General features: G+C 37.0%; 1 protein-coding gene across 1 annotated transcript; it reads left to right on the forward strand.

Moving 5' to 3' along the window:
* The first annotated feature begins 2579 nt into the window (after positions 1-2579).
* On the forward strand, positions 2580-6397 carry LOC106387107 (probable inactive histone-lysine N-methyltransferase SUVR2). The gene is made up of 11 exons (XM_013826917.3): positions 2580-2832; positions 3099-3302; positions 3411-3464; positions 3552-3590; positions 3679-3874; positions 3976-4982; positions 5135-5385; positions 5573-5639; positions 5729-5779; positions 5896-5992; positions 6133-6397. The coding sequence occupies exons 2-11, from the start codon at positions 3120-3122 to the stop codon at positions 6159-6161; spliced, it is 1974 nt and encodes a 657-aa protein (XP_013682371.1). The 5' UTR covers positions 2580-2832; positions 3099-3119; the 3' UTR covers positions 6162-6397.
* The last annotated feature ends 9621 nt before the right edge of the window (positions 6398-16018 follow it).

Consider the following 16018-nt stretch of genomic DNA (forward strand, 5'->3'; position numbering starts at 1 on the left):
CGCCAACGAGGAAACAACACTCCGAAGCACTCACGGCGTCAGAAGAGAGTCGGTGGTCAACCGAGACGCCAAGGCAAGACCACAAAACAAACTATGAACACCACACCTCCAACGAAGACCGGAACAGAGCAGATCTAGTAGATCCACCACTGGAACAAAGAGAGGAGTCGGCCTCCTACCACCACGCGCCGTCACCTCCAAGATAGGGTAGATCTGGAAAACCCCCCACTTGCAAAGCCCTAAAACGCCGACCCCGGCTCAACCACCTCATCTCTAACCTCACTTCAACACCAGGGAACCAAACCACAACCACCCGGTACAGTCGCGACTACGTCACCGGCGAGGCTCTTCTTCCAGGGTTGAACTCATCTCGGCTAGAGAGAAGGGAGCGAAACACAGGGTAAAGAACGGAAAAGAGGAAAGGGTAAAGAGAGAACCCTCCGGCGGCGGCTTAGACTGCGCACGCGCCGGAGATACACCGGAGACGACTGAAGATTACCAAAGGGAAGTCGAGGGGGGGGGGGGAGGAGAGAAGAGAGAGGAACATCTTCTCATATGTATTTATCAGTTTATATGCTTCTTTAGATTCCTTCTTATACTTTTAATCATAAATTTTGTACCCTATTTCTGAGTTGATCTGAGATCCATCAAATATACAATTGTAAATTTATAAATCAAGCTTCTAGCACAACGTCATAAATGACAAAACCACTAGTTTCTTACCCATATATGTAATACTCATTAAAATGAATAACCCTAGACATGTATGCCAAAATTGGTCTAGAAACAAAATTCATCAAATGTATGATCTTAATTTGTTTTATTTGAAGATATATTTTATTGACAATTATTTTTATTTGTTAATTTGATTAAAAAAACTAAAAACTAAAATCTAAAATCTCCATTCAAGTTTTTTCAAAACCTAAAATCTGCGGCAAAATTAAAACGACAATTAAAAACCAAAATCTAAAAACTAGGAAAACGATCATCACCTGAAAATGAGTTTTTTTTTCTTGCAATTTTACATATTCACCATAAAAAGTTTCAAACATTCACATTCCTTAATTACAAAAAAATTAAGTTAGATTTTCTCAAATTAACACACAAATAATATCGCAATATCAATATCCCAGTATTTTCCAATTTGGAGACTTCTAAAATTTGTTTTACAAATAAAGAAAAAGCATTACTGTAAACCAATATTATTAAACCCAGACCGGACCGCCGGTCGGACCAGGTTAAACCATGAACTAGAGACCAGTCCGAGTTAGGTTAATGGGAAACCCCAGTTAAAGTTGAACCGGTTTAAAACCCATATTAAACCGTTAAAAACTGAAAACCGACGATCCAATGAACCGGCCAAACCAATGTTCATATGTAAATAAAATTTTTGTTAACAAAATGATTGACTTTTTTTCTTTTAAAATAAAATTAAAATAGATCTTGATCCGCACATCCGTGCGGGTTTTTATTTTTATACTAAAATATTTTAGTTTGTGTAACAAAATTTATCAATAGGTAATGTAATTTAGATTTGACCACAAAAAAAGTTAATGTAATTTAGTGTTATATATTATCTAACTGTACAATAGCTATGTTTATGTAGTTTATACTATTATTACTATTTGATCAAATTTTTTTTTATTACTATAACATTTTAGAAATTTGTTATTATTTAATAAAATTTATTTTGAAAAAATTATTGTGTAACAACATTACTATTTACATAATTTTTGTTTTATTTCTAAATTTGAAGTTTATATGGAAATTAAATTAAACTGGATCTATATAATAGAAAATAATTTTTTTAAATACTGTTAATAATAATAAATATTATGTTTTAAAAATAAACTGTAATATATTGTAGGTAAAGTATTTCATAAACACCTAGAATTGTTTTTAAAACAACAGATCACACAAATAGAAAAATAACCAAAAGATGTTTCATAAAAGATGTAAATAACAATTATACTATTACTCTATAAATATATAAATACAACTAAATATCTAAATAAAATAAAAGGACAACTTTTTTATTTTCGAAAGTAAGTTATTTTTGGATATGTAGGTTATATATGATTGAAGGTAGATGAATATTTTTGGAGGTGTAATAAATAGTTTTAAATGAGTAATATAACTATGCCGGATATATAATTTATGATTTTCTATTTATTTATATGTTTGACTATTTTCATTCTAAAATTTAAAATCTAAAATCACCATTCAATTTTTTTCAAAAATTAAAATCTACGGAAAAATTTAAACCGACAGTTAAAAACCAAAATCTAAAAACCAAAAACCAAAACCAAAAACTAACACATTCCTTAACTACAAAGAGTTTTCAGTTAGATTTTCTCAAATTAACGCACAAATAATATCTTTTTTTTTTCAATTTGGAGACTTTTAAAATTTGTTTTTCTCTAAAGAAAAAGCGTTACTGCAGAGTGCAGACGGATGATTGAAACCGTTTTCTAATTAAACACTGAATCGTTAGGGATTCTCGACGGTCATTTTTATCTAGGCCCGGTTAAACCAACTATTAGCCCGGCCCATCAAGAGGAGAATCAGAATAAAGGAGTGGGGATATCAACAGTCGTCATCAGGAACAGAAAGTCTGAGAGTCCAAGATTTAGCAGTACGAGCAAGTGGAGAAGCACCTGTCGTACAGTCCTCGCGTGTTCTCACGCGCCGACTCAATACTCTGCTGCCGACGCCGACATTGGCTCTCCGGCGTTGTCGTTGGATTTCGTAGGCCACGATTCTACAGCTACGCAGTCAAAACCCCTTGACTCCTTTGAGCTTTCATTAAACCCTAACCCTCACCACTCTTTGGTAAGCTCTTCCAGTTTTCTGTGATCGTCTTCTCTCTGAGTCTCGGAAAACACCATTTGTTCTCTAGAAGAGATTATAACCTTTTTTTTAGGGTTTCGTTGTGCGTTTGTGATTGCATGCCCTTTTGTGTTTTTATCCTCAGCGTTTCGCTGCTAATCGCGTTTGCTAGGTTTTGTAATGTTGATCTGCTTGGGTCTGTCTTTTGCTTAACTGTTGTTCATGTCTTTACAGTTGTTTCTCTTCAATTATGTGTGTTGCTGTTGCAGAGCTTTGTTAGCATAAAAACCATGGCACCAAATACGCATGTCAAAAGAGCGTTCAAAGCTATGAATGATCTTGGAATAACGGATGCGCAAGTGAAGCCGGTCTTGAAGAACCTTCTCACCCTTTACGACAAAAACTGGGAGTTGATAGCCGAGGACAACTACAGGGCTCTCGCTGATGCTATCTTCGATAGCCAAGAGTCTCAGGTATCTCTACCTTTCTTGTCACATTGATTCACTCATTTTTTACTTATTTATTTATATCACTTGCTTTGTTATGGCCTTGACATTCTGTATTGATATAAACATATGTAGACCACTGAAGAAGTAAAAGGAAAGGAGAAGAAGGGAGATGAAGCTGAAAGCAGCGTATGTTCTTCCCTCACAGTCTTTCTTTTCTGTTTTTTTTTTTGCTTTTCTGTCATTCTTAGGTTTGTTGTTGATTAAAATTATCAGGCTGCAGAAGTTGACAGAGGAAAGAAGAAGGCGCTTGAAGTATGCCAACCAAATATCTATGTTTTGATAGAGTGAATTTTCTTCAAGTTCTTGCATTTATTCAGTTTCTTTCATGTTTTATTATCAGTCTCTCGAGGAAGATGAAGATGAGCTTGAGCCCCCTTTAAAGAGGCTGCGACGCAGAGGTGAAGGAGTCTCTGCTTCGGCTTCGAACAATCCCGACTTGGGAAGTCCCAATTTAGAAGAGCACACAACTCATGACGAAGACACTACTATCTCATTACCATTTCATCCTCAGCCAACCGAGAATAACGCTGATGCTGGTTATCTTACTCTTCCTTGCATTGCTTATTCTGTTGTGATGAATACCTACTTCAAAAACTGATATGTAACTTCTCTTGGTGTGTTTTTCTGAATTCCTTAGAAACAAATGGACATGGCGAAACAGTAAATACTGTTCGTGCTGAAGATCCTCGTACAAGTACAACTATTGAGAGATACAGTGAGCAGAGGCTGGCTACAACCCTGGAAGAATCTTCGACACTTGAATTAGCTTCTTCTGAGACGGGTGAAGTGAAGATTAATCTGAGTTTTGCCCCTGCAACTGGAGGATCCAATCTACGTGTACCCACTATGGAGGAACTGCGAAGAGCAATGGAGGATAAGTGTCTCCGATCTTACAAAATACTCGACCCTAACTTCTCTGTAGGTCGTTTTATGGGCGACATCGTTAGTTGCTTTCTCGAACTATCAAAAAACGCAGCCAGCCATTCGCCAGAAACATTGCCGTTTCTCACCACGAATATTGGTGTGTTGAAGAAACCTGCAGCCAACCAGCCGCCAGAAAACTTGCCGACGAATGTTGAAGAAAAGGGAGAGTCCATGGGTTTAGTAGTAGTTCCAGAGTGCCAGATCTCTGCGGATGATTTTAGATTGATAAGCAGCATTAATGATGTCACTCTTGGAAAAGAAACTCTTGAGATTCCCTGGGTGAATGAATTCAATAGCAAGGTTCCTCCACCCTTTCGATACATACCCCAAAGCTATGTCTATCTAGATGCTGCAGTGAAGTTTTCAGTTGGGAACATCAGGGATGACCAACGCTGCTCCTCTTGTTGTGGAGATTGCTTGGCTCCTTCAGTGGCATGCAGCTGTGCAACTGCACTTAGTGGCTTCACGTCATACACAAAAGATGGCCTCCTGCAGAATGATTTCCTGGAAGAGTGTGTTTCTGAGGCACGTGACCCGCAGAAACATGTGTTGCAATTTTGCAAAGAATGTCCGTTGGAGAAGGCTAAAAACATAGAGATTCTGGAATCGTGCAAGGGGCATCTAAAGAGGAAGGCCATTAAAGAATGTTGGATCAATTGTGGCTGTATCAACAAATGTGGCAACCGAGTCGTCCAACATGGCATTCATAACAAGCTGCAGGTTCTTGCCTTAATTATTTTTGCCAAAGTTCACTATTTAATATCTTTTTAACACATCTCAGTTATGGTTGAGAGTTTCTGTTGCTTAAGTTTTGTGCATATCTATTATCTGTTAAACCTGGACATAAGGTTTTCTTTTATTCTTTGAATCAGGTGTTTTTCACTCCCAATGGGAGAGGTTGGGGACTCAGGACTCTACAAAAGCTGCCTAAAGGAGCATTTGTCTGTGAGTTTGCTGGAGAAATATTGACCATTTCGGAGTTGATCAAACGTAGCTCTGAGAAGCTTACCTTTCCGGTAATATTGGATGCACACTGGGGTTCTGAAAAAGCTTCAGGTGTCGACAAAGCTCTTTGCCTTGATGGAATGCATTATGGAAATATTTCCAGGTTTATCAATCACAGGTAATAAGGGCCTGCCTCTACGAGCACAATCTCTTAAAATGGGTTTAAGTTTCTTTGGTCTTGGCCATTTTAGAAATCTGCAAACGGCTAGCTTAGCTTTAAAAGATCTCATTTGGTGACTTATAAATTGTTTTTCCCTCATTTCATTACTTTATAACCTTTATATTATGTATATGCGTATGTTCAGATGCTCAGATGCAAATTTGATTGACATCCCAGTGCATGTGGAGAATATGGACTTTAACTACTATCATGTAATGAAACTAAACCTGGTTTATTATCTAATCCCTTGCTTGCCTAAGTCTCTATATAACGGGAAGCTAATCTGTGTGTTTTTTCCCAGCTCGCGTTCTTCACAACAAGAGACATCGAGGCTCTGGAAGAACTAACATGGGTGTGTTAGAAGTTTCTTCAACTGCTTCTATACAGATTTGTTTCTTTTAGAAAATTTCATAGTTAGGGTTTTTGTTGTTGTGCTTCGGTCTAAGAAGTGTTAGACTTAACCTGCAGGATTATGGCGTCGAGTTCAACGATCATGTTTATCCCACGCTTCCGTTCCATTGTCAATGTGGTAGCGAGTTCTGTCGGAATGTTAAGCGGATAAGCAGTGAGTAATCTCATCAAAACATTTTTAATTAATAGTCTCGTTCCTTGGTTTTGGCTGTTACAAGTTTTCTATCAGTTTCTATACATGAACTCTTGACTTTTACTTTTCTTGCAACTAACATTAGTTCTGTGGTGGTGCAGAAAGCAAGAAGGCAAAGAAGAGAGCGTAAGAGCTCACAGTGTTGTTTTTTTGGAGGATGTTTGGTGTCCCAAACTCTTTTTGTGAATGAATTGCCAACTTTTCCAAAAACTCTGTTGTTGTCTATTCATCAAGGCAAACAAGCTCTAGTGTATATCGTAACTTAGGTTCTAATAGCTCTGGCTTTGGTTTGACCATCTAAAATCCTCTCTATCTATGTATGGTTATGGCTTTGGTTTGTCATTATAGAACATGTCTCTCCGTCTCTACATATGCATAATTTAGAAAATAAGTGATCTCAACTTAAAGGTAGACCTCCCAGGAGATTACTTGTGGAAAGCTTATCTTTTCTGTATATATATGGCTGTGAAGGTAAGAAAGATCTAAATTCAAGACATGATCAGAGTTTATTTACATTACATAATGATACTTTAAATTGTGCTGCATCATCCTCTCATTTTGAGATATGTACAGTTTTCACCGCTTTAAACCGCAAGCTGTTCTGAAACGGCTTTACCCACCGAGTCTCTGTTGTGAAGTCTCAAGAGGACTCTCTCGGGTCGGGTTTTTCGGGTCGGGTTTGGTTCGGATTTCGGATTCCGGATTTTATGCCCATGTCTAGTTGGATTCAACTTGCATTTAGAGGAAGTAACGTTTTTTAGTACCCATCCATTATAGTAAGAAGGTCACAACACCAGGACTCTGCTCGAACAACAACAAACGCAGAACATGAAACTCACTTCCAAAACACACTGTATGTTGGGACATACCTAGCATAGCACCACAAAAAGCCAAAAACTTTAGTAAACATACAGCATCAAGATGCCAAGCTATGAGCAAACGAGCTACCTGTTAAAGCCATTGTCTGATTCCAAGTTTCGATCTTTCCATTCAATTCTGGCGGCGTTAGATCCAAAGTTAGGGTATCATCGCAATTCGTTTAGAGTCCCGAGTTGAAGAGCTCGATGATAGCCCTGTTCGTTTAATAAACTCTGGCATCAGCGGCTGCGATTCAAAAAAACAACTATGATCACGGCAAATGCATCACAGTCACGGCAAATCAAATTTTCTTTTTTCAGCCGCTACAGTAATTAATAACTGTCACATGCGACGCTGGAATTCACAGCGGCAGCGGCAACTCTGTTTATTTGTCTTCGATCGTTTCTTGGCGACTGACGCCAGTTTCGAGATCAATAAAGTTACTCTGGTTGTAGGTTTATTTCTTGCCGCTGACGCTGGTTGTGGCGTTTATAAAAAGAACAGGCTAGATATCGTAGCTCTTTCATCACAGAGAACATCCTTCTTCCTTGAATCCCCCAACAACGTAACGGTACATGAACGACCCAAAACGATGTGTTTCATGTCGATAGGAAAGCAGGCCCATTTAAATTGTGATGATGATAGAAGAGCTATTGTAGATTTGTATTAGTGTTTTGTTGTATTATAACTTTTGGAAATTCATGACAGTGATGATTTCTACTTTGATTTCAAGATTTTCATCTAATAAAAATTGTAATTTCGAAAGTAGTTATTTTCATATTCAATTTTCAGAAAATCTTAACTTAAAAAAAAACAGGTAGGAAATAACAAAATTAAGTTCAGTTAGTTTTTTTTTTGAAACACAAGTTCAGTTAGTTATACACCATATTTTGGTGTAAAAAATTGCACACCATCTTTCTCTTGAAGTTATATGTTTTATGATTTTTTACACGTTTTCAGACACTAGTTGTAAAGTTATAATTGTGGATATTAAATTTAACACCTCTCTAGTACCTTTTCATTTGTAAACTACTACACTCATTATTTCTCGAAATTTTTAGAAATACCTACTACCACTTTTCAAAAATATATTCAATAAAAAATAGTATAACATTTGGGTTAAATATTTAATGATTACTAGACCTTGACGCACACAACCGCAAAGATGTTTGCTTTCATTTTTATATGCGTAAGAGTTTGTTTCTACATCGTTAATGGTAAATATTCTTAACATTAACCATATTTTCACACGTTTATGTTTTTTTTTGAACAAAATAATGTTATAGTCAACATGTATAGTCTTCTTCTTCCTTTACTTCTTCTATCATTTTTGCAGATGATTTCATTATTTTTGAAGTCATATATTTGTTTGCTCTTACTCCATAAAGCTTTGTAGTATATATTTTAAATTATTTTTCACAAACAAAAATGTATATCACAAAATAAAATTGCACATTCTATTCATAAATTTAGATTGAAAAGTAATATGCAGTTATAACAAAAAAATAAAATTAAATTTTTAATAAAATATTATGATATAAATTTCAATTATTCATATAAAACAGTATATGGTTGGGTCATAAATCTTTTTAATTCCAAAATTTTGACACCCCTTAAAATAAATAAAATAATTTTAAAAAATTTGGAATTATGATTTCTATTAAAATAAATTAGTTAAAACAAATTATTTTGCGCTGTTATAGTTTATTCTTAGAGTTTGACCTGTGACCGTTTGAATATTTGTTTTCACTTTTAATTATTTTTTGTACTAAATGGTATAATATATATTTGTAAATTAAAATGTATTAACTAATTGTTAGTATAACATTTTAAAAAATAACAATTTTATTTATTACTTTGAATATTTATACTTTTGTTATTTTAATCGTTTATTATATCATAGTGTTTCATAAATTATTTTAAATTTTTTTTATATATTATATAATTTGATTATCATATGTGGTTTTTACTTTACTATTTATTATGAATAAATATCGGAAAAAATTTAATATGTTAATACAAAATATATTAATGGCATGTATGGTTTTCCAATAAATTTAATTTAATATCGGAATAAATCTATTGGAAAATCTATTTTGGTAAAGATTCGATTAAGGAAATCTTAATTTAAATTAGGAAAAAACAATCATACTTAAATATAGGTTTAATAAATATCTCAATGGTATGTCATTGTAAATAAATGGTAAAACTAATGAATAATCTAATTTTGTACTCCCCTTTTAATAAATTAGATTGTTTAAGGTTTAATATTTAAGGAGTATGGTTGAGTTTTATAAACTTCTACAAATGTTTATAAACTGTTTTAAATATTACAAATGATTTAAGAGGGTTTTAGTTTATTTTTTCATCACAACTTGAAGGTATTTATGAAAATGGGTATCTTATAAGGATAAATTTGAAAAGTACTGTCAAATTTGTGGTAAAACTGAAATTCCCATTAATTTCTTTCATCGTTCAAATATAACCTCTATATTTATTTTAGCAGGTATTTGTAAACTAAGAAACGAAATATCAAATTTACATTGAAATTTCAACACATGAAACTAAAAAGAAAAAAAAAAAAACCTACAACTTTTAATTGGAAGAAGACACACGAGAGTATGAATTTTTCTTTTGTCAATCTCAAAGGAAGCATGAGATTATTTTCTCTAATAACTAGAGAATTTAGTCTTAGAAGCATTGATATTTTTCATAAGAAAATTATCAAAAGTTATTTTATATAAGATTGGGACTTTAACTATATACAAAAAAATGAAAATAAAAAGGCTCAAAAGACAATAATAATTTCGGTTTGATCAAAATCACCGTTGACGAGACCAACCCTTGTCGAAATTCAGATGATAGCTTCGGAGATCATAGCTACTCTGAATATTATTACTACAACTCTTCCACGACCACCGAAAACGCTTTTTCAACCTCCAAACAAACTGTTCCACGAGAACGCGGGGAGGTTTTCCACAACATGAGCACGCAAACGCCACGATCGTTCTTTCCTCTGAGTTTCCTAGCCTCGCTGAAGCCGTCGTTGAGTTTTCAATTCGCTTTCCCAATCTCTGAAACTGAAGTCTCTTCAAACCTTATTTGTGTTAGAAATTGAAGAACATAGTGAAGAACAAGAGAGAGATGTTTAATCTAGAAAGTAGAGAGAGATAAAGTAAATAAGGAGAATCTTATTTGCTTGATTAATTTGCTTATGGGAACATCCCATATATATAGGGGTTACAAGTATGGCAAATGGTAGATGAGATATGATAAACTAATAATCCATTGTCTTGAGACTTTAACCCACCATACATGCTTGTCCCTTGTAGTGGCATCTCCTTTGTCTTGAGACCTTAACCCACCATGCATGCTTGTCCCTTGTAGTGGCATCTCCATTGTCTTGAGACCTTAACCAACCATGCATGCTTGTCTCTTGTAGTGGTATCTCCATTGTCTTGAGACCTTAACCAACCATCTTGTTTCTTATTGCTTCATCTTCACACTCCCCCTCAAGCTTGACCATAGGGACTGGTCAAACTTGGAAACCATGAAGCATTCCCTCATTAAAACCTTTAGCTTGGAAAAACCTCATGGGATAAAAACCAAGCCAAGGAAAAAGAGTAGAACACTTCATGGCTAAGAGGATTAGTGTGATGAAAAATCTACGAGTCCTAACTTGGAATGTATGAACTCGCAAACCTTGGTGCTTGCAGCCTTGGTAAAGATGTCAGCTAGTTGATCCTCACTTCTTGTGTAGCAGGGTAAGATGATCCTTTGTTCCACTGCTTGCCTAACTTTATGACAATCCACCTCAATGTGTTTAGTCCTCTCATGGAACACACTGTTGGAAGCTATGTGTATTGCTGCTTGATTATCACAATGCATGGTGATTGGAGTTGATGTCTCTATACCCAAGTCTCGAAGTAGGTTTCTGATCCAAATCAACTCACTAGTGAGCTTCCTCATTGCCCTATATTCAGCTTCAGCACTTGAGCATGACACTATCTTCTGTTTCTTGCTCTTCCAAGTGACAAGATTGCCTCCAATAAATGTACAATAGCCGGTAGTGGATCTCCTATCCACTCTGTCTCCTGCCCAATCAGCATCACAATACCCAACTATCTCTGTATTTTTGTTGCATCCCATCCACACTCCTTGCCCTGGCGCCTCTCTTAGGTATCTTAGGATCCTTTCAACCATGTTCCAATGGTGTATCTTGGGAGCTTGCATATTCTGGCTTACTTGGTTAACTGCAAAGCATACATCAGGCCTGGTGATGGTGAGGTATATCAGCTTTCCTACAATTCTTCTATAGTGTTTAACGTCAGTATAGGGCTTGTCTTCAATCTCCCCCTCACGCAGCACCTTATACCCATCTTCTAGTGGAGTCTTGGCTACTTTCGCTCCAAGATTTCCTGCCTCATTCAAAAGATCAAGTGTGTACTTCCTTTGAGATAAGAAAAGCCCCTCTTTAGAGCGGCATATTTCTATCCCTAGAAAGTACTTTAGCTCACCCAAATCTTTAATATCAAAAGTAGACTTAAGAAAGACTTTGGTTGAGATAATACCTTCCTTGTCACTTCCTGTGATGATAATATCATCTACATAAATAAGAATCACCACAATTCCTTGCTTGCTTGTGAGTGTGAAGAGTGTATGATCAGCTTCTGACTTTACAAACCCTCTTCCATTGAGAGTTGTACTCAGTTTGTGGTACCAAGCCCTTGGTGACTGTTTTAACCCATATATTGCTTTCTTCAACCTTAGGACATTCCCTGGCTTGACCATGTCTTCCATACCCGGAGGTGGCCTCATGTAAACCTCATCCTCCAGCTCTCCTTGAAGAAAAGCATTTTTGACATCCATCTGCCATAAATCCCATTCCAAGTTCACTGCCAATGAGAGTAGAATTCTTATGGTGTGGAGTTTAGCTACTGGTGCAAATGTATCCAGATAGTCTTCTCCATAGACTTGGGTGTATCCTCTTGCAACTAGCCTTGTTTTCTTTCTTTCTGGTTTCCCATTGGCAAGGTACTTGATGGTGAAGAGTAGACGGCTTGTAACAGCTTTCTTTCCTTTGGGGAGCTCAGTTTCATACCAAGTATCATTCTTGATCATGGCACCAACTTCATCCCCAACTGACGCTCTCCACTCTTCATGCTTCATGGCTTCTTCATAAGTCTTTGGTACATACTCTTGATCTAGGTTGCTGATGAAGACTACATGCTCTTCAGATAGTCTCGCAAAAGAACATGTTGCTTGGATAGGATGAGCTACTGCATTGTTGTTGAAGTATACTTTGGTGTCCATCCACTGAGATGGTTTCTTCACCCTTGTACTCCTCCTTAATGGTTGAACTTCTTGTTGCATTCCATCTTGATCATTAACAACTTCTTCTTGGATAGCTTCTTCTTGGATAGCTTCCTCGTGGATAGCTTCGTCATGGATATCTTCTTCAGGGATAGCTTCCTCATGGATAACTTGCAAATTAGGTTGGTTTCCCCCCTCATGATCAGGATGGACTGCTTCTTCAATTGATGTAGCTTCATCCACAACTGGAGGTATATGTGAAGTGCTCGGTATGCCACTTGTTTGAGGCTGGCTGATGCCTAGGTTTTCCAGAATGATTCTCAAGTTGTTTGCCCTATCTGAAGATCCTTGTGAGAGATCCTGAAGGCTTTCCCAACTCTTCTCATCATAGTATCCCTTTGATTCCACAAACTTAACATCCCTTGAGACCATAACTCTTCTTGATTCAGGTATGTAGCACTTGTACCCCTTCTGCGCATGAGTATATCCTATGAACATGCCTTTGACACTCTTGGCTTCAAGCTTGTTTCTCTGTTCCCCTGGTATCAAGACATAGCACACACACCCAAAAACACGCAAGTGATCAATTGGAGGTTTTATTTTGTTTAATACCTGAAAGGGAGAGTTATCTTGGAGGACTTTGGTGGGGATCCTGTTGATCAAATAACATGCTGAGACCACAGCATCTCCCCAGAACCTCTTTGGAACATTGGTATGGAACATCATGCTCCTTGCAACCTCCATAAGATGGCGATTCTTCCTTTCAGCAACTCCATTTTGTTGTGGTGTGTATGGGCAACTTGTTTGATGGATTATGCCATGTTTTGCTAAGTGATGTTTGAAAGCAGTGCTTGTATATTCTCCGCCATTATCAGACCTAAAAATTTTGATCTTGGAATTGAAATGGTTAGATACATAGTTTTGGAAGTTAATAAAAGCTTCTAAAACTCTATCTTTAGTTTGAATCAAGGTGAGCCATGTATATTTTGATTTTTCATCTATGAATGTAACAAAATATTTATGGTTCTCCCTAGACATACAAGGTGCTGTCCAAACATCAGAGTGCACAAGATCAAAGCAATTTTCATAAATAGTCTTAGAATTAGGGAAAACAGATCTCTGATGTTTACCAAGAATACAAGCCTCACAACTTCCACTCTTTAAAGATAGATTAGGTAACATCAGTCCTAAGGCACGATAATGAGGATGACCTAATCTAGCATGCCATAAAACATCACTAGCTAACACAGAAGCAGAATTGAAAGCACAAGATAAATTTGAAAGCTTGGTGTTTTCAAGCAAGTAAAGCTCTCCCTTGCTCACACCCTTTCCCAGCATCTTCCTGGTCTTAATATCCTGAAAGCACACATCATTAGGACTGAAAATAACATTGCAATTTAGATCATTGGTTGCTCTCTTAACAGATAATAAGTTGGATGTGAAAGTAGGCATATAAAAAGCTTGAGACTCCTTATCAAACAGTTTCAAGTTTCCTACTCCTTCAATTGGAATTCTATCACCATTAGCAATCACTACACTCCCTAGAGCAGGTTTAACATCACTAATCAGTCTAGCATCCCTAATCATATGATGAGAAGCTCCCGAATCGATGATCAAAGGTCTAGTAGTATGTGAAGCACTGTGAATAGAATTTAAAGCATTGACACTGATGTTACCAGAGTTTGCATTGATAGCTTTGATAAGGGCTTCAATGTCTGACTTGCGGATGAAGGCATCATCAGGGGATGGCTGGGACATGGCATGGGATGTGGATCCACCAGTGTGGGTGGTTGAGATCATAGCTCTTCCATCTTCTCCTATGCGCATGGAGCCTGGTACTGTGGTTTCATGAGCTCTTGCTTCATGTGCTTTGGCCTGGTTGTATCTGTTGGTTGAAGCAGGTCTGAGGTGAGGATGGAGGATCCAACAATTGGTTTTGGAGTGGCCTAGATTCTTGCAGTGCTCACAAGTCACAGACTTGTCTCCTCCTCTTCTTGGTTTGAAGTGTGCTTTGTTGACTGAAGCACTCTCCATCTTCTCAGCTTTGTTTGCCATAGACAGTTCCCCTTTTCCACCAAAGAGACCATCTGAGCCTAGCTCCTTCCGAAGTTGAGCACACACATCATCATAGCTTGGAAGCTCTTTAGCTCTCAATATGTGTTTAAGTACATCATTGAAGCTTGGGTTGAGTGTGAGAAGCAATCCAAAGACCTTGTCTTGCTCACGCCTCTCTTCTAGTGTACTAGGATCAGTGGTACTTGGTCTCAGCATCTCAAGTTCAGACCACAGCTGGCTGTACTTCCCAAGGTGCTTGGTGAAGTCCATCTCCTCTTGCTGTAAGTTGTTGATTGCCCTCTTAACCTCAAAAATTCTGGTGAGGTTTGAAGTGTTGCCATATACCTTGTGTAAGGTATCCCATAGCTTCTTTGCAGTCTCACAATGTGAGTAAGACTCCATGATAGGAGTATCAAGTGAGCCTTGCAAGATAGACAGCACCATGAGATCCTCCTGACCCCATTTGCCTTCATCTACCACTACAACCTCCTTGCCATCTTCTCCTTGGGTGATTTGTCTTGGGGCCTCACTTGTGGTGATGTGCTCCCATAGACCTCTTCCTCCAAGAGCTGTCCTGGTCAATCTCGACCAGGTAATGTAGTTAGGACCTTTCAGGATGACTGGAATCCTAACTAGCTTGTGCTGCTCCATCTTTGCTTGCTATTGTCCAGCGGGTAAAAAATAAAAAATTTGCCAAGGAGAAATTTGAATTTCTGAGGCTAGGCAAGAGAGAGAACAAGGTAAGCCAAGATATGTTCTCTAGAAATGAAGAAAGTAAACCAAACAAGTGAAAGAGTAAGGTGAATAGAGTAAATTTGCGGAAGCAGTTTGGTGTTCAAGAGCTTGGATGCTCTGATACCATGTTAGAAATTGAAGAACATAGTGAAGAACAAGAGAGAGAGATGTTTAATCTAGAAAGTAGAGAGAGATAGAGTAAATAAGGAGAATCTTATTTGCTTGATTAATTTGCTTATGGGAACATCCCATATATATAGGGGTTACAAGTATGGCAAATGGTAGATGAGATATGATAAACTAATAATCCATTGTCTTGAGACTTTAACCCACCATACATGCTTGTCCCTTGTAGTGGCATCTCCTTTGTCTTGAGACCTTAACCCACCATGCATGCTTGTCCCTTGTAGTGGCATCTCCATTGTCTTGAGACCTTAACCAACCATGCATGCTTGTCTCTTGTAGTGGTATCTCCATTGTCTTGAGACCTTAACCAACCATCTTGTTTCTTATTGCTTCATCTTCACAGTTTGTTCATAGCTTTTAACTTAGTTTACTCTCTGCGTCTCTCTCTGTGCGATTTGTGAGAGTGAGAAAATGTAAATGTAACGAAGTAAAAAAATGATAGAAATAATTAAAGAGCTAAAGTTGATAGATTATGCGGTTTATAACGTGTTTATAATATATATATATAAACTGGCGAACGGCCAATCCTTTCCCCAACTAAACACAAGTATGAAGATTCATGCCTATCTTTACACACCGTACCTAAACATAAAAACTTGTAAAAATTTAAATTGCACATGAACAAACAAGCTAGGTTTGAACATTTTTATATGATTTATTTCTTAAAAAGCAAAGCGTCATTTTAATCTACTTTATAATCCAATATCCATATCGGGACTTTTAACGGTTCAAATACCACCATGTGTGTGAATGTAGGAGTATCGACGAATTTGTAGTTTTTTTTTGCCTAATCGATGACTTTGTAAATTAGAAAATTTATTAGTGAAGGTATAATTAGGT

The sequence above is a fragment of the Brassica napus genome, chromosome C2 (genome assembly GCF_020379485.1).
Source record: "Brassica napus cultivar Da-Ae chromosome C2, Da-Ae, whole genome shotgun sequence".
NCBI lineage: Eukaryota > Viridiplantae > Streptophyta > Magnoliopsida > Brassicales > Brassicaceae > Brassica > Brassica napus.